Source organism: Scyliorhinus torazame, chromosome 7, assembly GCF_047496885.1.
Source record: "Scyliorhinus torazame isolate Kashiwa2021f chromosome 7, sScyTor2.1, whole genome shotgun sequence".
NCBI classification, from domain to species: domain Eukaryota; kingdom Metazoa; phylum Chordata; class Chondrichthyes; order Carcharhiniformes; family Scyliorhinidae; genus Scyliorhinus; species Scyliorhinus torazame.
The window spans coordinates 176,814,868-176,837,449 of record NC_092713.1 but is presented as its reverse complement, the minus strand read 5'-3'; the positions used below and the strand labels follow the sequence as shown (position 1 = coordinate 176,837,449).

At 45.6% G+C, this 22,582-nt stretch overlaps 1 protein-coding gene across 20 annotated transcripts in view; it reads right to left on the bottom strand.

Moving 5' to 3' along the window:
- LOC140426724 (soluble guanylate cyclase 88E-like) overlaps positions 1–22,582 on the bottom strand; it is a 581,053-nt gene that overhangs the window by 83,081 nt on the left and 475,390 nt on the right. For 15 of the 20 annotated variants that reach the window (XR_011948284.1, XM_072511824.1, XM_072511832.1 and 12 more), the window contains one exon: positions 13,659–13,748. The exons of the other annotated variants lie outside the window; for them this stretch is intronic. Coding sequence is in view for 14 of the 15 variants with exons in the window: in XM_072511824.1 (XP_072367925.1) it covers positions 13,659–13,748 (90 nt within the window). In the remaining variant the exon portion in view is untranslated. The remainder of the gene's footprint in view (positions 1–13,658; positions 13,749–22,582) is intronic. 20 annotated transcript variants of the gene reach the window in all.

Sequence of the window (22,582 nt, the reverse complement as noted above, 5' to 3'; positions counted from 1 at the left end):
AAATTGCATAGGATAAGCGTACAAAATGGTGAGGATTAGTGAGGCCAGAGGATTGGGAAGCCTTTAAAAGCGAGCAGAGTTCAGCTAAAAAAGAATAAGGGGGAGAAGAAGAAATATGAGTGTAAACTAGCTAGTAATATAAAAGAAGATAGGAAGATGTGTTTTTCAATCTATAAAAGGTAAGAGAGGCAAAAATGGATATTGGACCACTGGAAAATTAGGTTGGAGCAGTAATAATAGGAAACAAAAAATGGCAGAGGAACTGAATAGTTACTTTGCATCAGTCATCTCGGTGCAAGACACCGGTGGGATGCCAGAGTATCAGGTGGCACAGGTTACTGTAGTGGCCATCACTGAGGAGAAAGATCTGGGGAAACTGAAAGGACTGAAGGTGGATACATCACCTGGAAAGGATGGTCGACACTCCAGGGGTCAAAAAGAGCTAGCTGAGGAGGCATTAGTGGTGATCTTTCCGGAATCACTGGAGGCAGGGAGGTTCCGAGAGGAGTGGAAAGTGGTTAATGTAACACCACTGTTTAAGAAGGGAGGGAGGCAGAAGATGGCAAATTACACACCGGTTAGCCTGACTTCGGTCATTGGTAAGATTATAGAGTCCATTATTAAAGATGAAATCCCGGAGTATTTGAAAGTGCATGATAAAATAGGACTGAGTTAGCAAGGTTCGTCAAGAGGAGCTCATGTCTGACAAATATGTCAGAGTTTTTGAGAATGTAACAAGGTAGTTAGATAAAGGAGAACCAGTGGGCATAGAACAAAGAACAAAGAAGAATTACAGCACAGGAACAGGCCATTCGGCCCTCCAAGCCTGCGCCGATCCAGATCCTCTATCTAAAACTGTTGCCTATTTTCTAAGGATCTGTATCCCTCTGCTCCCTGCCCATTCATGTTTCTGTCCAGATACATCTAAAATTATGCTATCGTGCCCGCCTCTGGCACCTCCGCTGGCAATGCGTTCCAGGCACCCACCACCCTCTGCGTAAAGAACGTTCCATGCATATCTCCCTTAAACTTTTCCCCTCTCACCTTGAACTCGTGACCCCTAGTAATTGAGTCCCCCACTCTGGGAAAAAGCTTCTTGCTATCCACCCTGTCTATACCTCATGATTGTGTAGACCTCAACCTCCATCTTTCTAATGAAAATAATCCCAATCTACTCAACCTCTCTTCATTGCTAGCTCCCTACATACCAGGCAACATCTTGGTGAAACGCCTCTGCACCTTCCACAAAGCATCCACATCCTTTTGGTAATGTGGAGACAAGAACTGTACGCAGTATTCCAACCAAAGCCGAACCAAAGCCTTATACAACTGTAACATGATCTATCAACTCTTGTACTCAATACCCCTTCCGATGAAGGAACGCATGCCTTCTTGATTTAAATAAATCATGGTTTATTTAGATTTCAAGAATCCCTTTGACAAGGTGCCACATATGAGACTGTTAAATAAGTTAAGAGCCCACGGTGTTAAGGTTAAAATCCAGGCATGGATAGAGGATTGGCTAACGGACAGAAGGCAGTGAGTGGGGATAAGATGGTCTTTTTCAGGATGGCAACGGGTGACTTGGGGTGTGCTTCAGAGATCTTTTCACACTGTACATTAATGGTCCGGAAGAGGGACCCGAAGGCACTATTGCTAAGTTTGTAGATGATACAAAGATCTATAGAGGGACATATAGTATGGAGGAAGCAGGGGGTGCTGCAGAAGAACAGGCTCGTAGAGTGGGAAAAAAAGTGGCAGATGGAATACAATGTGGAAAAGTGTGAGGTTTTGCACGTTTGGGAATTTCCCGTTTTATATTCTGATTCAGAGCTTTTGGATCAATGCAGATTCTAAGATCTCCATTTGGTTTTTGATACATACCATTGAACTAACCCTCTCAGTGCGTTCTATCACTTTTGTGATGATGTCCTGCTGTTAAGTTCCAGTTTGAAGCGTTCTCTCACGGGAGCAGGTATCCTCCTTGGTGGATGAATAACCGGCTTGACATTCTCCCTAAGCTGTATTTTGTACTTGAATGGTAACATACCCATTCTATGAAACACATGTGGAAACTTGTGAATTATGGCATCAATTTGGTCTTTTGCATTGGCTAAAATTTTGTTTGTGCTGTGAATTCGCTTCACCAGCTGCAGTAGCTCGCATGCGTGCACACCTTATAATGAGGTCCCACAATCCCAAATTTTATAGACGCTTCATGTCTTGGACTGACATTGCCACTCTAGTCTCTTTACTGATAATCATTGTCATCCATTTAAGGCTGTGTGTTCAATTTGGTTAAGTCCAATTGATTGATCAAATTAGCATGAGCAGCGTTATCCAATTTGAATTGAATGTCCGTTCTCTTAATCTTCAATGAAATTCTCCAGCCACCTTGAATTTGAAAAATCGATATTGGTTCCAAACTTTTACTTCGGAAATTACCTTTGGGAGTTGTATTTATTTTTATCTACAATGTCGACAAAAAAAGTATCTTCTAAGTCCTAATCATCATGCACAGTGTCGGGTTTATTCACTTTAATTTCACGTTTGTTCGAATTTACTTCTTGTACAGCTCTGTCTTTAGTAACTGCATTCTTGGCGAAATGGTTAAGTCCGTGAAACTTTCCACAGGTTTTACCAAAGGTTGGGCATTGTTTTACTGGGCGGGCATGACCACATGAAGATTATTTGATTCATTGAAGATTAATGGAACGGACATTCAATTCAAATTGGTAACGCTGCTCATGCTAATTTGATCAATCAATTGGACTTAACCACGTCATGATGCTCGTTGCTTCATGCGCAAAATGGCCGCCATGGCACGCTGTTTTTTCAAATGGGTCACAGCATCAATGGCGTCAGCCACGTTGTTCGTTTTGGCACCACTTTCACGGACCGACACTTCGGAATATTGATTTTTAGCACGTTTGCTTGCGCTACGCATATTAATACCATGTTTTAACGTTAACTTCTGTTGCCTGAGCAAACTTTCACGCAGCTTTTCATTTTTTATACCGAATACAATCTGATCACACAGAAGGGAGTCTAATAATATTGAAAAATTACAGGTCTGCGCTTTGAGCCTGAGATCTGTAAAGAAAGAGTCAAGTGTTTCAAGTGCTTTTTGGATTATTTTCTGGAATATATAACGTTCAAAATTTAATTAATTTGAAGCTCACCATGCCTGTCGAACATTTCTATAACTTTGTTATATATTTTCTTGTCAACCTCATTCTCGAAATGGAATGTGTTGAATATTTCTAAAGCCTGGGTCCAGCCATTGTTGGGAATCATAAGACCAAAAGACATAGGAGCAGAATTAGGCCACTCGGCCCATCAAATCTGCTCTGCCATTCAATCATGGCTGATATTTTCTGATCCCCATTCTTCTGCCTTCTCCCCATAACCCCTAATCCCCTTATTAATCAATAACCTATTTATCTCTGTCTTAAAGGCACTCAGTACATAGAACACACAGTGCAGAAAGAGGCCATTCGGCCCATCGAGTCTGCACCGACCCACTTAAGCCTTCACTTCCACCCTATCCCCGTAACCCAACAACCCCTCCTAATCTTTTTTGGTCACTAAGGGCAATTTATCATGGCCAATCCACCTAACCTGCACATCTTTGGACTGTGGGAGAAAACCAGAGCACCCGGTGGAAACCCACACACACACGGGGAGAACGTGCAGACTCCACACAGACAGTGACCCAGCGGGGAATCGAACCTGGGACCCTGGCGCTGTGACGCCACAGTGCTAACCACTGTGCTACCGTGCTGCCCCAAATGTAATTTGGCCTTCACAGCCTTCTGCGGCAAAGATTTCCACAGATTCATCACCCTCTGGCTGAAGACATTTCTCCTCATCTCTGTTTTAAAGGATCGTCCTCTGCTTCTAGTTTTTCCTACAAATGGAACTAACCTCTCCACGTCAACTCTATCTAGGCCTCGCAGTATTCTGTAAGTTTCAATAAGATCCCCCCTCACCCTTCTAAACACCAACGAATACAGACGCAGACTCCTCAACCGTTCCTCATATGACAAGTTCTTCATTCCAGGGATCATTCTTGTGAACCTCCTCTGGACCCCTTCCAAGGCCTGCACATCCTTCCTTAGACAAGGGGCCCAAAACGCTCAGAATACTTCAAATGGGGTATGACCAGAGCCTTAAACAACCTCAGAAGTACATGGTGTTGTATACTAGTCCTCTTGATATGAATGCTAACATTGCATTTACCTCTTAACTGCCGATAGAACCTGCACGTTAACCTTAAGAGAATCGTGAACAAGGACTCCCAGGTCCCTTTGTGCTTCTGTTTTCCTAAGCATTTTCACACAGCGCTACTTTTCACTGATGACTGGCCGCATCAATGTCTAGGGCTGAGATACACAGTTCAACCTGTTGTTTCAATTGTTTCCATTTTACATCCACTTTACCCGATGTCCTGAATTGTTTTGGAGTCTGCAAACCCTCCATGAAGATTCAACTGGGCAGCGTTTTCGATGCTACTGGCTTCCACGAGGTTGTTGTGATCGGAGTATGGTTGAAATTAGTTTTTTCGATCTTGGCAAGTTTTTATTTTTGCACGGAGCTTTTTTCTTTCTCTCTAAACCTTACTATTATACTTTATGAACCACTCCTGGTATCATGTGATGTTCTCTGTTTTCTTTTTCTGGATATCTTTAATGTGGGGCAGCACGGTAGCACAGTGATCAGCACAGTTGCTTCACAGCTCCAGGGTCCCAGGTTCAATACCCAGCTTGGGTCACGGTCTGTATGGAGTCTGCATGTTCTCCCCGTGCCTGCATGGGTTCCTCCCTGTGCTCCGCTTTCCTCCCACAGTCCAAACATGTGCAGGTTAGGAGAATTGGTCATAATAAATTTCCCTTAATGTCCCAAAACGTTTAACTCGTGTTACTGGGTTACGGGGATGGGGTGGAGATGTGGCCTTAAGTAGGGTGCTCGTTGCAAGGGTCGGTGTGGACTCGATGGGCCGAATGGCCTTCTTCTGCACTGTACATTCTGTGTAATGTTGAACAAAGAACATCAAGCTAAGTAAATTAACAAAGCTGATTTATTAACACTACTTAAATAAGATTTGAACGTATTCCTAAGTCCAAGATTGCTAAAATAAACTATGCTAACTGCAGAACTCTCAAATACACAACTACTCTAACTCACGCAGAAACAACTTCTCCTCGAATAAAGGGTCGTCACATGATATATATGGGACTGCTCTTGATCACCACCTGATCACCACCTGAAATTGTCAACCCTTTATCTAACCATACAATAACCAAATTGATACAGCTGTGCGTCTGGAGGTAGGTGGCGATATTGGGACCATCGGAAAATCCAGGATATTAGGTGGAGAGAGTTGTCTTGGCCTCAACCTCTCTGATAGTCCGGAGATAGATTTTGTTGAGTTGGGGAACTTGGAGCCGAAAAAAGCGAGGGTATAGGTGAGTTGCCTGGCAGAAATTTAGCACCTGGATAAAGTTAAGTTTGCCATACGTGGAGTGGAAGAGGGTTTCATCCTGAGGTGGTGGACATTTATTGACTTCTTTAAAGTGAATTAAGGAATCTGCGGGGTGGACTGGGGGGGGGGGTTATGGGTGTTTTGTTTTGAGGCGAGCTTGGGGTAATGGTAAGATGGGGAGGGAGGGTTGTTAGCTTTGTTGCCAGTTGCTGAGGTTTGGCTTTTGTACATATGAAAATCGCCTTAAAGATATTTCAAAAATATAAACTGCACTGATAAACCGTTCCCGTGATTACAAATCAAATTGCATTGAATTGCATTGATAGACCTCGCCTGACAGACAGCATGATTACAAATTAAACTGCAGGGATAAACCATCACCGATAGAGAGCGGGATTACAAATTAAACTGCATTGATAAACCTTCCCGACAGATGGCGTTATTACAGATCAAACTGCATTGAAAAACCTTCCCCGACGGAGAATGTGATTGCAAATCAAATCCTTTCCCGATTTATAAAGCTTTTAAAGCAACTGCATTGATAAACATTTTCCAAAAAAGAGCAGGATTACAAATCAAACTGCATTGATGAATCTTCACTGATAGAGAGTTTGATTCCAAATCAAACTGCATTGATAAACCTTCCTCGAAAGAGAGCCCGATTACAACACAAATTGCATTGATATACCTTCACAGGTAGGGCGTGGGCGTGTCTCCACATTGAATTTGCGGCCCTTTCATAAGCACTATGTTCCTGATCAGTGTTGATGCTCATTCCAAGTGGATATGTCTATACACAGCAGAAGGCAGCAGAGCGGAGCCGCTGATTGGCTGTTGCAGGAAAATTTGCATCAGTGCATTGCGGTCACTGTATCCAGAAGTTGTACCTGAGCAAGACACCCTCCGTGTTCAAGTGAAGGCAGGCATCCAACAGAGGGCAGCAGAGCGGAGCCGCTGACTGGCTGTTGCGGGGAAAATTTGCATCAGTGCATTGCGGTCACTGTATCCAGAAGGTGGTTTGTGGAGGAGCTGTTGTCAAGTGACAGTTAAACCCCAAACACTTCTTCAGTGTTTCCCTCCCTACCTTCTCCTCTAGCCAAAAAAAACACCAATCACTGTAAGGATCCCAGCCGAGTAAAGGTCAAGAGGGAGATTCGAGGGCAGGTAGAAGTAGAAAGAAGTTGAACCGTGACGTCACAGCCTGCAGGTAATTGATTGGCTGGTGACTGGTAAGTAGTTTTTCTTTTCCCTGAGGTGTGTTGATGAGGTAGGGTTTTTCTATTTCTTTTTTTTTATCGTGTGATTGGTAACAATTATTTTTATTTTTTTCCTTTTGCATTTATCTATTATTTGATATTATAGTTGGACTAAGTTAAGCTTAAGATTAAAAATGGCAGGAGATCTCAGACCCGTGTTATGCTCAACTTGCTCAATGTGGGAGCTCAGGGACGTGGCCGATGCCCCTGGCTCCTTCATCTGTGGGACGTGTGTCTAGGTGCAGCTCTTGTTAGACCGCATGCAGGCTCTGGAGCTGCGGATGGACTCACTTTGGAGCATCCGTGATGCTGAGGAGATCATGGATAGCACGTTTAGCGAATTGGTTACACCACATATTAGAATTGCTGAGGGAGAAAGGGAATGGGTGTCCAAAAGGCAGAGAAAAAACAGGAAGGCAGTGCAGGTTTCCCCTGCGGTCATCTCCCTCCAAAACAGGTATACCGTTTTGGATACTGTTGGGGGAGATGGCTCACTAGGGGAAGACAGCAGTAGCTAGACTCATGGCACCGTGGCTGTCTCTGCTGTGCAGAAGGGCGGGAAAAAGAGTGGAAGGGCTATAGTCATAGGGGATTCAATTGTAAGGGGAGTAGATAGGCGGTTCTGTGGTCGAAAACGAGACTCCCGAATGGTATGTTGCCTCCCAGATGCACGGGTCAGGGAATTCTCAGATCGGCTGCAGAACATTCTGAAGGGGGGGGGGTGAACAGCCAGTTGTGTTGGTGCATATAGGCACCAATGATATAGGTACAAACGGGATGAGGTCCTAGAAGCAGAATTTAGGGAGTTAGGAGCCAAGTTAAAACGTCGGACCTTAGAAGTAGTAATCTCAGGATTGCTACCAGTGCCACGTGGTAGTCAGAGTAGAAATAAAAGAATAGGCAGGATGAATGCGTGGCTTGAGAGATGGTGCAGGAGGGAGGGGTTCAGATTTTTGGGACATTGGGACCGGTTCTGGGGGAGGTGGGACTACTACAAATTGGACGATCTACACCTGGGCCGGACTGGAACCAATAGGACATGGGGATGCTTTTGCTAACGCTGTTGCGGAGGGTTTAAACTAATGTGGCAGGGGGGTGGGAACCAAATGACGAGGTTAGTGGACAGTAAGGAGGTAGTAAGTAAAGCCTGTAAGGAATAGATCATGAAGTCAGCGTGATTGAGGGGAAGAGTAGGCAGGGAGCAGATGATGAACCCAAAAGAACTGGTGGTCTGTAGTGCATTTGGTATAATGAAAGAAGTGTAGTAGGTAAGGCAGATGAACTTAGGGCTTGGAGTAGTACTTGGGAGTATGATGTTATTGCTATTACTGAGACTTGGTTGAGGGAAGAGCATGATTGGCAACTAAATATCCCAGGATATCGATGCTTCAGGCGGGATAGAGAGGGAGGTAAAAGTGGTGGAGGAGTTGCATTACTGGTCAGAGAGGATATCACAGCTGTGCTTAAGGAGGGCACTATGGAGTATCGATATAGGCAGAGCACAGAAATAGGAAGGGTGCGGAAACAATGTTGGGGCTGTACTACAGACCTCACAACAGCGAGCGTGAGATAGAGGTCCAAAAATGTAAACAGATTATGGAAAGATGTAGGAGCAACAGGGTGGTGGTGATAGGAGATTTTAATTTTCCCAACACTGATTGGAATACACTTAGTGTCAGAGGTCTAGATAGAGCAGAATTTGTAAGGAGCATCCAGGAGGGTTTTCTAAAGCAGTATGTAAATAGTCCAACTTGGGAAGGGGCCAGACTGGACCTGGTGTTGGGGAATGAGCCCGACCAGGTGGTTGAAGTTTCAGTTGGGGATTACTTTGGGAATAGTGATGACAATTCCGTAAGTTTTAGAATAATCATGGACAAAGACGAGAGTGGTCCTAAAGGAAGAGTGCTAAATTGGGGGAAGGCCAACTATACCAAAATTCGGCAGGAGCTGGGAAGTGTGGTTTGGGAGTAGCTGTTTGAAAGTAAATCCACATTTGATATGTGGGAGGCTTTTAAAAAGAGTGCAGGACAGACATGTCCCTGTGAAAATGAGGGATAGAAATGGCAAGATTAGGGAACCATGGATGACAGCTGAAATTGTGAGACTAGCTTAGAGGAAAAAGGAAGCATACATAAGGTCTCGGCGACTAAAGACAGACGAAGCTTTGGAAGAATATCGGGAATGTAGGACCAATCTGAAACGAGGAATCAAGAGGGTGAAAAGGGGTCATGAAATATCTTGAGCAAACAGGGTTAAGGAAAATCCCAAAGCCTTTTATTCATATATAAGGAGCAAGAGGGTAACTAGAGAAAGGGTTGGCCCATTCAAGGACAAAGGAAGAAAGTTATGCGTGGCGTCAGAGAAAATGGGTGAGATTCTTCATGAGTACTTTGCATCTGGATTCACCGAGGAGAGGGACATGACGGAAGTTGAGGTTAGGGACAGATGTTTTATTACTCCAGGTCAATTCGGCATAAGGAGGGAGAACATTAAGGTGGACAAGTCCCCAGGCCCGGATGGGATCTATCCCAGGTTACTGAGAGAAGTGAGAGAGGAAATAGCTGGGACATTAACAGATATCTTTGCAGCATCCTTGAACACGGGTGAGGTACCGGAGGACTGGAGAAATGCTAATTGTTTCCACTTGTTTAAGAAACGTAGCAGGGATAATCCACCTAATTATAGACCGGTGAGCTTGCCATCAGTGGTAGGGAAGCTGCTGGAGAAGATACTGAGGGATAGGATCTATTCCCATTTGGAAGAAAATGGGCTTATCAGTGATAGGCAACATGGATTTGTACAGGGAAGGGCATGTCTTACCAACTTAATAGAATTCTTTGAGGAAGTGACAAAGTTAATTGATGAGGGAAGGGCTGTAGATGTCATATACATGGACATTAGTCAGGCATTTGATAAGGTTCCCCATGGTAGGCTGATGGAGAAAGTGAAGTCTCATGGGGTCCAGGGTGTACTATCTAGATGGAAAAGAACTGGAGTAGCAGATAGTGAAGGGGACTGTCAGAGAAAACAGCAGAATATCGATAGATCGGAGAGTTGGGTGGAGAAATGGCAGATGGAGTTTGATCCGGGCAAATGCGAGATGATGCATTTTGGAAGATCCAATTCAAGAGCGAACTATACGGTAAATGAAAAAGCCCTGGGGAAAATTGATGTACAGAGAGATCTGGGTGTTCAGGTCCATTGTACCCTGAAGGTGGCTGCGCAGGTCGTTAGAGTGGTCAAGGAGGCATACGGCATGCTTTCCTTCATCGGAAGGTGTCTTGAGTTGGCAGGTTATGTTCCAGTTGTATAAGACTTTGTTTCGGCCACATTTGGAATACTGCGTACAATTCTGGTCGCCACATAACCAAACGTTTGTGGATGCTTTGGAGAAGGTGCAGAGGAAATTCACCAGGATGTTTCCTGGTATGGAGGGCGCTAGCTATGACGAGAGGTTGAGTAGATTAGGATTAATTTCATTAGAAAGACGGAGGTTGAGAGGCGACCTCATTGAGGTCTACAAAATCATGAGAGGTATAGACAGGGTGGATAGCAAAAAGCTTTTTCCCAGAGTGGTCACGAGTTCAAGGTGAGAGGGAAAAGTTCAAGGGAGATATGCGTGGAAAGTTCTGTACGCAGAGGGTGGTGGGTGCCTGGAACGCATTGCCGGTGGAGGTGGTAGAGGCGGGCACGATAGCGTCATTTAAGATGTATCTAGACAGATACATGAATGGGCAGGGAACAGAGGGATACAGATCCTTAGAAAATAGGCGTCGGTTTTAGATAGTGGATCGGCGCAGGCTTGGAGGGCCGAAGGCCTGTTCCTGTGCTGTACATTTTCTTTGCTCTTTGATCACATGACAATGAAAAACAAACTGCGGCAAATGTTTGTCACCCATGGGTCACCTGAAGTACTGGTCTCTGATAATCATGGGGTACCCGAGGTACTGGTCACTGATGATCATGGGTTATCCAAGGTACTGATTTCAGTTAATCATCGATTCATAAAAAAGTAACATCACAGAAGGAGGCCACCTTGTCGATACCAGGCTGAGGACACCTTCCTGCACCCATATTCGTGTAGCTTACGGCGCTTAAGGCGCCGATCCAGGTACTTTTTAAACGAGGTTTGGGTCTATGCCTCTACTGCCAACTCATACAGCGAACCCCAGACTCCCACTACAATCTCTGGGAAAACAGTTCTTCCCCATGTCCCCTCTTCACCTTCTGCAACTTGCTTGAATCTTTGTCTCCTGGTTCTAGAATTCTCCACAAAGGGAAACAATTTCGTCCTGTCTTCCACTGAATTTTGTACACCTCAATTAAGTTACCCCTCAGCCTTCTTTGTTCCAAGGAAAATAACGCCCAACCTATCCCATCCCTCCTCATAGCCACACATTTAGAGCCCTGGCTAAAGCTCTTATAAACCTCCTCTGCCCTCTGCAGAGAAATGACATCCTTCCTGTAATGTGTCGACCAGAACTGCACACAATATCCTAGTTATGGCCTCACCAGTGTTGTTTTACAATTCCAATATTATATCCTTACTGTTATAGTCCATACCAATGAAGGAGAGCATTCCATATGCTTTCCTTAAAACCTTGTATATTTGAACCCCTGCCTTTGGAGTCCTGAGTACTTGTACATCAAGATATCGGACGTCATCTACCCCCCCCCCCCCCCCACTTAGTATAGTCCCATTTATTGTGTTCTCCCTATAACTGTTTGACCTCCCTAAATCCAGAATCTCACACTTCTTTGTGTTACATTCCATCTCCCACTCCATCAATCTATGCATATCATATTGGAGATTGTAGCTATCCTCTACACAGTCCACCACTTGGCCAATCTTTGTGCCATCTTCAAATTTCCCAATCGTGTTCCCTACGTTCATGTCCAAATCGCGAATGTATAACACAAAAAGGAAGGGTCCCAACACCGAGTCCTGTCGAACACCACTTAACTTTCCATTTGCAAGGGCATCCAACAACCATTACCTTTTTTTCCCGTTATTAAGCCAACTTTTTCTCCAGTTTGCCACAGTGGCCTGTATCCAAATGGCTTTTTCCTTTTTGATCAATCTGCCATGTGGCACCTTGCCAAAGCATCTTTCTAAAATGCATGTATACGGCATCCACTACACTATCTTCATCAACCCTCCTTGTCACTTCCTCATAAAATTCAATCAAATTTGTGAGGCAAATTCCTTTAACAAACCCATGCTGACTATCCCTGACTAGTCAATGCCTTTCTATGTGACAGTTAATCCTATTTCTCAGAATTGACAGGGTGGCACAGTGGTCAGCACTGCTGCCTCACGGCGCCAAGGACCCGGGTTCAAACCCGCCACCGGGACACTGTCTATGTGGAGTTTGCACATTCTCCCTGTGGCTGTGTGGGTCTCACTCCCACAACCCAAAGATATGCAGGATAGGTGGATTGGCCACGCTAAAATTGCTCCCTAATTGGAGTTTTTAATAAAAAAAGGATTGATTCTACTAATTTGCCCATTACCGATGGAAGATTAATTGGTCTAAAATGGTTTGACATTTCCTTCAATCCCTTTTGAAACAATGGAATTACATTTTCCTCCCCTGTATCTAGAGAGGATTGGAATATCATTTTCAGAGCATCCCCTATCTCCTCCCTGACCTGCTTCAGTCGACTTGAAAATACTCCATCTGGCCTTGGTGATTTATCAACTTTAAAGGATTCCAAGCCTTCGAGTACTTCCTCTCTCTTTATGATTAGCCCAATGAGTATCTCATAGTGTTCCTCCTGGGCCTACTATATCTGCATAATCCGTTTCTTTTGTAAACATTGAGACAAAATATTCATTTAAATCCCTTCCCACAGTCTCTGCATCTGCACACAAGTTCCCCTCTTCCATCCTAGCTCCCTGAAAGCCTGCCTGACATCCTTGTCCCCTTTCCTACCTATGTCGTTAGTGCCAATGTGGACCACGACTTGGGGCTGCTCCCCCTCCCCCTTAAGGACCCAGAAAACACGATCCGAGACATCACGTACCCTTGCACCTGGGAGGCAACATACCAAACGTGAGTCTCTCACGCTCCCACAAAATCTCCTATCTGTGCCCCTGACTATCGAGTCCCCAATTACTAATGCTCTGCTCCTCTCCCCCCTTCCCTTCTGAGGAACAGGGACAGACTCCGTGCCAGAGGCCCGTACCCCATGGCTTACCCCTGGTAAGTCCCCCCCCCCCCCGACAAGTATCCAAAGCGGTATACTTGTTTCTCAGGGGAACGACCGCAGGGGATCCCTGCACTGACTGCTTCTTCCCAGTCCCTCTTACAGTTACCCATCTATCTCCAATCTTTGGTATAACTAATTCCCTAAAGCTGCTATCTATGACCCCCTCTGCCTCCCGAATGATCCGAAGTTCTTCCAACTCCAGCTCCAGTTCCCTAACTCGGTCTTGGAGGAGCTGGAGATGGCAGCACTTCCTGCAGGTAAAATCAGCAGGGACACTAACGGCATCCCTCACCTCAAACATCCTGCAGGAGGAACATTGCACTCCCTTCCCTGCCATCCCTCTAACTGTGGTGTGGTGACGTCCCCCATTTTTGGGACGGCGGGGGGGGGGGAGAGTTGTTTATCAGCATTACATGACCCATCGGGCCAATCGCAGAGAGACAGCTGTTTGACAGTTGGAGTCCGGGAGTAGTGGAGTTGAGAAGGATTCTCACTATATCCTGCATATAGTTCTTTTCTCACAGAAACCCCTTGTTACTTTAGCTGCCAAGTTGGTTATCTTTATTTTACTATTATGATAATCCATGCCTAATTGGTAATGTGATTACAATTCAAACTGCAATGACACAGAAACTAAATACCATGTCACACACAACACGCAAATCCACTCTGACTCATTGCCAGCATGCCTGTCAGGACTATACCTTTATAGTTATTGTGCCCCGTCGCTCAAAGATGAAAGGGCTGTCGATTAGGTGCTCATATGTGGATCCACTCAACTGTATGTGCATCTCCTGTGAAAGCAAGTAGGAGTAAGTGTGGGAAGTTACACATGCCTGATTTACCAAAGTGAAACTTCAGCAAAATAGGAAATAAAGGGAAGTGTAACACTGGGATTTTTCATCACATGAGCTCAGTGATGAAAGGCAGAAAATATAAGAACACAGAAACAAGCACAGGATAAAACACTAGCCACACTGATTAAGTATTTTCTTTTTCTGAACGTCAGTGGACTGGTTAAAAGGTTTGTAACGAACTTACCGATCTAGCTGAGGTGATAGAGTTAACTCAATCACCTGAAGCCTTATTGGGACCTCAATAGGTATGGTTACTTTTGAAGGTTAACTCGTGTATGAGTTGCTTCAGCACCTCAGCTCTATTTAAGAAAGGGGCTTGGAAGTATACTCAGAATGGACGAGTGCAGTCAGAGTGAGACACAATCAGAGTGAGGGTGGGTATTGGGAATTTGGAACAGAGTGGGAATTAGGTGCAGAGCGAAAAGTGGTTCTTTTTGCTTTTCCTCCTTGCTTTCTAACTTTTTATATCTTCAGACAATGGTTTTGCCCTGCTGCAGTATTAGAGGCTATAAAGCAGAGAGCTGGTTTCTAAGTACTGGGTAAGGTCGGGTAAGTATTTCCTAATTTTATCAATTGTAGTTTGAGAGGTCTTCTTCTGGTTTATAATCTGTAAGGGCTATATTCGGTAGTAACAATGGCCAGAAAAGAAGGACCCTATAGAATTGGATATATTCTGAGACCAAGCATCTTCCAAATATCTAGCCTAAAGGGGGACATCATGGCAGGAGAGCTCAAATTCATGGTTAGCATCTTGTGCTCCATGTGGGAAGCCGGGAATATTTCCAGTGCCTGTGGCCAGCATGTGTGCAGTGTGTTTCCAGCTGCAGCTCCTGGAAGCCTCGATTTCGGAGCTGAACAGTGGCTGGGGAAATTGTGGAGCATCTGCCAGGTTGAGAGTATAGTGAATAGAATGTATCGAGAGGTGGTCACACCGCAGGCCTTGATTCTACAGGCAGGAAGGGAATGGGTAACCATCAGGCAGAGCAGGGGGATAAGGCAGGCTGTGCAGGAATCTGCTGTGGCCCTTTCCCTGCAAAATAGATGCAACACTTTGGATACTGTTGAGGGGAATGATACGCCGGGGAAAGCAGCAACAGCCAAATTTGTTGCACCACAGTGGACTCTGCTGCACAGGAGAGGAGTAGAATGTGTAGCGATGCAATTGTAAGATTAATAGATAAGAGTTCCTGTGGCCGCAAAAGAGACTCCAGGATGGTATCTTGCCTCCCTGGATCAAGGGTGTCTCGAAGCAGTTACAGGACATTCTGAGGGGGGGGGGGGGGGGGGGGCAGGGGAGGGTGAATGGTCAGTGGTCGTGGTACACATTGGTACATATGACATAGGTGAAAAAATAGGATGAGGTCCTGAAGGCAGAATATATAATAGGGAGTTTGGAAAAAAGTTGAGAAGTCGGACCTTGAATCTCAGGATTAATACCAGTTCTAGTTGTTGGTCAGGCTACAAATTGCAGGATGTATCGGATGAATACATGGCTGAAGAGATGATGGAGGGGGGAGGGTTTTGGATTGCTCAGGTATTGGGGCTGATTCTGTGGGAGGTGGGACCAGTACAGACTTGATGCGGCAAAGCAAAAAAGCTGACAAGTGTGAGAAGGGAGGTGGTCAATGCAGGACTGAGGGTGTTGTACCTAAATGAGTGCAGTATACAGAACATGGTAAATGATCTTGTTGCGCAATTTGAAATAGGCCGGTATGATGTTGGAGGCATCGCAGAGATGTGGCTGGGACCTAAATATACAAGTGTATTTGTCCTATCCAAAGGACAGGCAGATGAGCAAAGGGGTGGGGTTTCATTGTTATTAAGGAATGAAGTTAAATCGATAGCAAGGAGCAATATAGAATCTCTGTGGGGAGAGGTGAGGAATCGCAAAGGTAAAAAGACCCTGATGGGAGTTATATCCCTGCCCCCTAGCAGTAGTCAAGATGCGGGGCAGAAAATAAATCAGGAGGTCGAAAAGGCAAGTAAAAAAGGAAATATTACAATAATCATGGGGGACTTCAATATGTAGATGGACTGGGAAAATCAGGTTGGTAGTGGATCCCAAGAAAAGGAATTTGTGGAATGTCTAAGAAATGTTTTTTTGGAGCAGCTTGTGACCGAGACGACAAGGGAACAGGCAATTTTGGATTTGGTGATGTGTAATAAGGCAGTCTTGATGAGGGAACTTAAGGTGAAGGAACCTTTAGGGATCAGTGACCACAATATGATAGAATTTACCCTGCAGTTGAGAGGGAGAAGCTGGAATCAGATGTAACGGTATTACAATTAATTAAGGGTAACTACAAAGACATGAGGGAGGCGCTGGCCAGAGTTGATAGGAAAAGGAGCCCAGCAGGGAAGACAGTGGAACAGGAATGGCAGGAGTTTTGGGGTTTATTCGAGGCACCCAACAGAAATTCATCCCAAGCAGGAGGAAACATGCTAAGGGGAGGACAAAGCTTTCATGGCTGACAAGGGAAGTCAAGGACAGCATAAAAGCAAAGGAAAAAACATACAAAGTGGCGAGGATTTCTGGGAGGCCAGAGGATTCAGAAGCCTTTAAAATAGAGCAGAGGGAACCCAAAAAAGCAATGAGGGTGGAGAAGATGAAATATGAGTGCAAGTTGGCTAGTAATATAAGAGAAGATAGGAAGAGTTTTTTCTCATACTTAAAGGTTAGAGAGTGGCAAAAATAGACATTGGACCACTGGAAAATGTGGCTAGAGAAGTAATAATGGGAAACCCAAAAATGGCAGAGCAACTGAATAGTTACTTTGCATCAGTCTTCATGGTGGAAGATACCAGTGGGATGCCAGAGCTCCAGGATAATCTGGGGGCAGAGATGAGTGCAGTGGCCATCACTAAGGAGAAGGTTCCGGGGAAAGTGAAAGGTCTGAAGGTGGATAAATCACCTGGACCGGATGGACTACACCCGTGTTCTAAAAGAGATAGCGGAGGTGATTGTGGAGGCATTGATGGCTTTCTTTCAGGAATCACTGGAGGCAGGAAGGATCCCAGAAGACTGGAAAGTGGCTAATGACGCTCCACCGTTTAAGAAGGGAGGGAGGCGAATCGGGAAATTATTGGTCAGTCATTGGTAAGATTTTAGAGTCCATTATTAAAGATGAAATCACGGAGCACTTGGAAGAGCATGGTAAAATAGGACTGAGTAGCATGGCTTCGTCAAGGGGAGATCATGTCTGACAAATCTGTCAGAATTTTTTGAGGAATTAAGAAGGACGGTAGACAAAAGAGAACCAGTGAATGTGATTCATTTAGATTTCCAGAAGGCCTTTGACAAGGTGCCATGTCGGAGACTGTTAAATACGTTAAGAGTCATGGTGTTAAGGGCAATATTCTGGCATGGATAGAGGATTGGCTGACTGGCACAAGGCAGAGAGTGGAGCTCCAGGAGAACCATGGGCAGAGGTGCGTGCACTGACCATTACTAAGGAGAAGGTTCTGGGGAAACTGAAAGGTCTGAAGGTGGACAAATCACCTGGACCGGATGGACGACACCCCAGGGTTCTAAAGTGATAGCTCAGGAGATTGACGAGGAATTGGCGATGATCTTTCAGGAATCACTAGAGGCAGGAGGGTCCCTGAGGACTGGGAAGTGGCTAATGTAACACCACTATTTAAGAAGGGAGGGAGGCAGAAGACGGGAAATGATAAGCTGGTTAGCCTGACTTCGGTCATTGGGAAGGTTTTAGAGTCCATTATTAAAGATGAGACTGCGGAGTACTTGGGAGTGCATGATAAAATAGGACTGAGTAGGCACGGCTTCGTCAAGGGGAGGTGATGTCTGACAAATCTGTTAGAATTCTTTCAGGAAGTAACAAGGAAGTTAGCCAAAGGAGAACCAGTGGGCGTGCTTTATTTAGATTTCCAGCAGGCCTTTGACAAGGTGCTGCATTGGAGTCTGCTAAATAAGTTAACAGCCCATGGGTGTTATGGATAAGATCCTGGCATGGATAGAGGATTGGCTGACTGGCAGAAGGCAGAGAGTGGGGATAAAGGGGCCTTTTTCAGGATGGCAGCCGGTGAGTAGTGGTGTACCTCAGGGGTCGGTGCTGGGGCCACAGCATTTCACGATGTACATTAATGACCTGGAGGAAGGAACTAAAGGCACTGTTGCTAAGTTTGCAGATAAGGCAAAGATCTGTAGAGGGGCAGGTGGTATTGAGGAAGCAGGTGGGCTGCAGAAGGACTTGGACAGGCGAGGAGAGTGGGCAAAGAAATGGCAGGTGGAATACAATGTGGAAAAGTGTGAGGTTATGCACTTTGGAAGGAGGAATGGAGGCATGGACTATTTTCAAAATGTGGAAGTGCTCAGGAAATCAGAAGCACAAAGCGTCTTGAGAGTCCGTGTTCATGATTCTCTTAAGGTTAATGTGGAGGTTCAGTCCACAGTTAGGAATGCAAATGAAATGTTAGCATTCATGTCGAGAGGGCTAGAATACAGACCAGGGGTGTACTGCTGAGGCTGTATAAGGCTCTGGTCAGACCCCATTTGGAGAATTGTGAGCATTTTTGGACCCCGTATCACAGGAAGAATGTGCTGGCCTTGGAAAGGGTCCAGAGGAGGTTCACAAGATTGATCACTTTAATGAAGAGCTTGTCGTATGAGGAACATTTGCGGATTCTGGGTCTGTGCTAGTTGGAGTTTAGATTGGTGAGGGGGGATCGTATTGAAACTTTCAGGATACTGGGTGGCCTGGAAAGAGTGGCCATGGAGAGGGTGTTTCCACATGTTGGAAAACCGAGAAGCAGAGGACACAATCTCAGACTGAAGGGACGATCCTTTAAAACAGAGATGAGAAGGAATCTCTTCGACCAGAGGGTTGTGAAACTATGGAATGTTTTGCTGCTAACAGCTGTGGAGGCCAAATCACTGAGTGTCTTAAAGACAGTGATAGATAGGTGAGCACCCAATTATTTGTTTCCAGTTAAAGGGCAATTTAGCATGGCCAATCCACCTAGCCTGCACATCTTTGGGTTGTGGGGGCGATACCCATGCAAACATGGGGAGAATGTGCAAACTCCACACGGACAGTGACCCAGAGCCGGGATCGAACCTGGGACCCACTGCGCCACGGTGCTGCGCCTGTGATAGATAGGTTCTTGATTACTGAAGGGATGAGAGGTCATTAGAAGGCAGGTGAATGGGGATGAGAAAATTAAGCATGGCAGCGCAGACTCGATGGGGCAAGTGGCCTAAATCTGCTCCCTATGCCTTATGGTCTTATGGGTTAGACCAGGATAGGACCGGGAGTGATGTTCTGGAGCAATTATTTGTTTATGTGATTGGTGAGGGTTGAAAGTAAAATGGCAGGAGGATGGGAACCTGTAATGACTTAGACAAGGCCTTTGAGATTGGCCAATTAGAATACGAGTGCCTGATTAGTGGCCCAGTCAGTGAACCCCTTTCTCTGTATGTAACAGGGAGTGTCAGATCCTCTGCACTCCAATGCAAATCCCTTTCTCTGTATATCACAGGGAATGTCAGATCCTCTGCACTCCAATGTAGACAGCAAGCTGAATGCAGATGGTTGTTCAGCTGTTGGTTTTGTAAATAAAAGGAATTCTGATGAAGGGACTTTTGCCTTCACGGACTTATTACAGTGGCGACGAGGAAAACAGAACAACCCGAAGGAACCTGCTCATTAGCAGCCACCACGACACATTGAGGGTTAGCCACTGACAGGCAAAATGTCTTTATTTGGGAAGTTGGATTCTTTTGACCCTGCAGTGGAAAACTGGTCCCAGTATGTAGAGCGGATGGAGTACTTTTTTTAGAGCAAACTATATAGTTCCGGATGAAAAGCAATGGGTCATTCTGCTGACCGTGTGTGGGCCGACATCTTTTGCCATTATGCGCAGTCTCACTCTTCTGGAGGCACCGGACACGAATACTTTCCAGGAATTGACGGACTTAGTAAAAGAGTACTATGACCCTAAGCCACCACTGATCCTGCGAAGGGACCGGTTTTACTCAGCATTCCGTGACACGGGGGAGTCAATGACTAACCTTTTAACAAAATTAAGGTGATTAGCAGAGGCTTGAGAGTTTGGCCTGCCGCTAAATGAGATGCTCCGAGACCAGTTGGTGTGCAGAATAAATAATTTCGCAATACAATAACGTCTGCTAGCAGAGGTCGAGCTGGATTTCAAACAAGCATTGCTGCTGGCTTTGTCCAGAAAAAGCGGCTAGCGGAGCACATGCGTTACAGGGTACTCCGATGGAGGTAGACGCCCACACCACTGAAACTGAGTTAACGGACTGGGGAACATGCAACTGCAGAGCCACCCTCAGGCGCCACTCGGATACTAAGGAACCCAGGCCGACTCGCAGAACCGATCCCAAGCAAGGGAAAATTAGCACCAGACAGACGGCAGCCTCTGCAGCATTTCGCCCTGAAAAATACTGTAGTTGTCGCCAGAGAGGAGAAATAGAAGCCCAAAACCAACACCTTGGAGAAGGAAACGTAGGCCAGGATACAGGAGAATGCACACCCTAGAAGCCCCTCCCACCTCCGACGAGGAACAATTAAATTATGTAATGATGGTTAAATCAAAACCCATTAAATTAACCATAAGGTTTAATGGACATCCCACATTAATGGAAGTCGACACGGGAGCAGCCGTATCAGTTATAGGGGAAACAGTATTTAATAAAATCCAACCCTTATCCCTAACCAGAACCTCGGCAAAACTGAGGACATACACAGGGGAACCACTAAGCGTGTGGGGCACAATACATGAACCTGTGGCTTTGGAGAGCAACTGGCTAGGTTGCCTTTAATGGTAGAGAAAGGTATGGGACAAAGCCTATTGGGACGAAACTGGCTAAAAGAGATCCAGCTGGATTGGGTAAATATTTTCCAGCTGAAAAACGGTCGCCTGAGCAAACTCCTGTGCAGATACCCAGAGGTTTTCCGAAAAGGGCTGAGAACAATAAAGAGAGCAAAGGCGACATGAGAAGTCGTTCCAGAGGCAATCCCAAAATTCTACAAGGCTCAACCAGTACCCTTTGCCTTGAGGCAAAAAGTAGATACGGAAATCAAAAGAAATAATAAAACCGGTTTAGTTCACAGAATGGGCAGCACCTGTAGTGCCTATCCTGAACCCGGACAGCCCGGTCCGCATTTGTGGAGATTTCAAACAAACTATTAATCGCTACTCACAACTGGACACATACCCAATTCCCCAGATTAAGGATGTCCATGCAAAGGTGGCTGGAGGACTCTTATTCTCAAAGCTGGATACAAGCCACGCATATCCACTGCTCAGGCTGGACGAAGAGTCGCAAGGATTCTCAACGATAAACACCCTGAAGGGCCTTTTTCAGAACACAAGGTTACACTTCGGGATACCGGCAGCCTGCGTGATATTCCAGAGGACAATGGAGAATATATTACAAGGGTTACCAAAGGTCGCCATTTACCAGGCCGGCCTCTTCATTATGGGAAAAACTTAGAACAAACAGTGCAGAAGGAGGCCACTCGACCCATCCAGTCTGCACCGACCCACTTAAGCCCTCACTTCCACCCTTAACCCAATAACCCCTCCTAAACTTTTTGGACAATAAGGGCAATTCAGTATGGCCAATCCACCTAACCTGTATGTCTTTGGACTGTGGGAGGAAAGCAGAGCACCCGGAGGAAACCCACGCACACGTGGGGAGAACGTGCAGGCTCCGCACAGACATTGACCCAGCAGGTAATCCTCTCCAGCTTTTAAATCCCCGGTTCCTCTCCCGCGCTTTTACCTCCGCGGATACTCTCCCGCGCTTTTAAATCTACGGCTCCTCTCCCGTGCTTTTAGATCACCGGCTCCTCTCCCGCTATTCAATGTCCCGACTGGAATAGAAAATTCCTACAGCTGTTGCTTACAGGACGCTAGCAGCAGCAGAGCTGAAATTTAAAGAGGACTGGCTATGATCTTCGCGGTGAAGTAATTTCACCAGTGCTCGTATGGTCAGAAATTCACGATAATAACAGACCATAAGCCATTGCTGGGCATGCTGACAGAAGACAAAGCAGTGCCACCAATAGCTTCGGCCCGGATCCAACGCTGGACCCTACTAGCAGCATACCGATGTCAACTGGATCATTGGTCGGGAACCCAGGTGGCAAACCAGGTGGCCAATGCATTATGCTTAGTGGTTGCCATTACCAGACACACCGTCATTGGTACCCAGAAAAGAAGAAACGGTGATGACACTACATTTCCTGGACACCCATCCAGTGGCCGCACAAAACATTCATTTGTGGACACAGATGGACCCGGTAGCGGCAAAGAGTTCCACAGATTTGCCATCCACTGGCTGAAGAAATCCCTCCTCATCTCTGTTTTAAAGGATCGTCCCTTTAGTCTGAGATTATGTCCTCTGGTTCTACTTTTTCCGACAAGTGGAAACATTCTCTCCACGTCCACTCTATCCAGGCCACGCAGTATCCTGTAAGTTCTATCATATTGTGGTGACTGCTCCCTCCGGGTTCCTTCACCTTAAGTTCCCTAATCAAGTCTGCCTCATTAAACATCACCAAATCCAGAATTGCCTGTTCCCTAGTAGGCTCTGTCACAAGCTGCTCAAAAAAAACAACTCTTGGACATTCCACAAATTCCTTTTCTTGGGATCCACTACCACTCTGATTTTCGCAGGCCATCTGCATATTGAAGATCCCACGATTCGTGTTACATGCCTTTTCGATATCCTGATTTATTTTCTGTCCCACATACTGACTACTGCTAGGGGGCCTGTACAT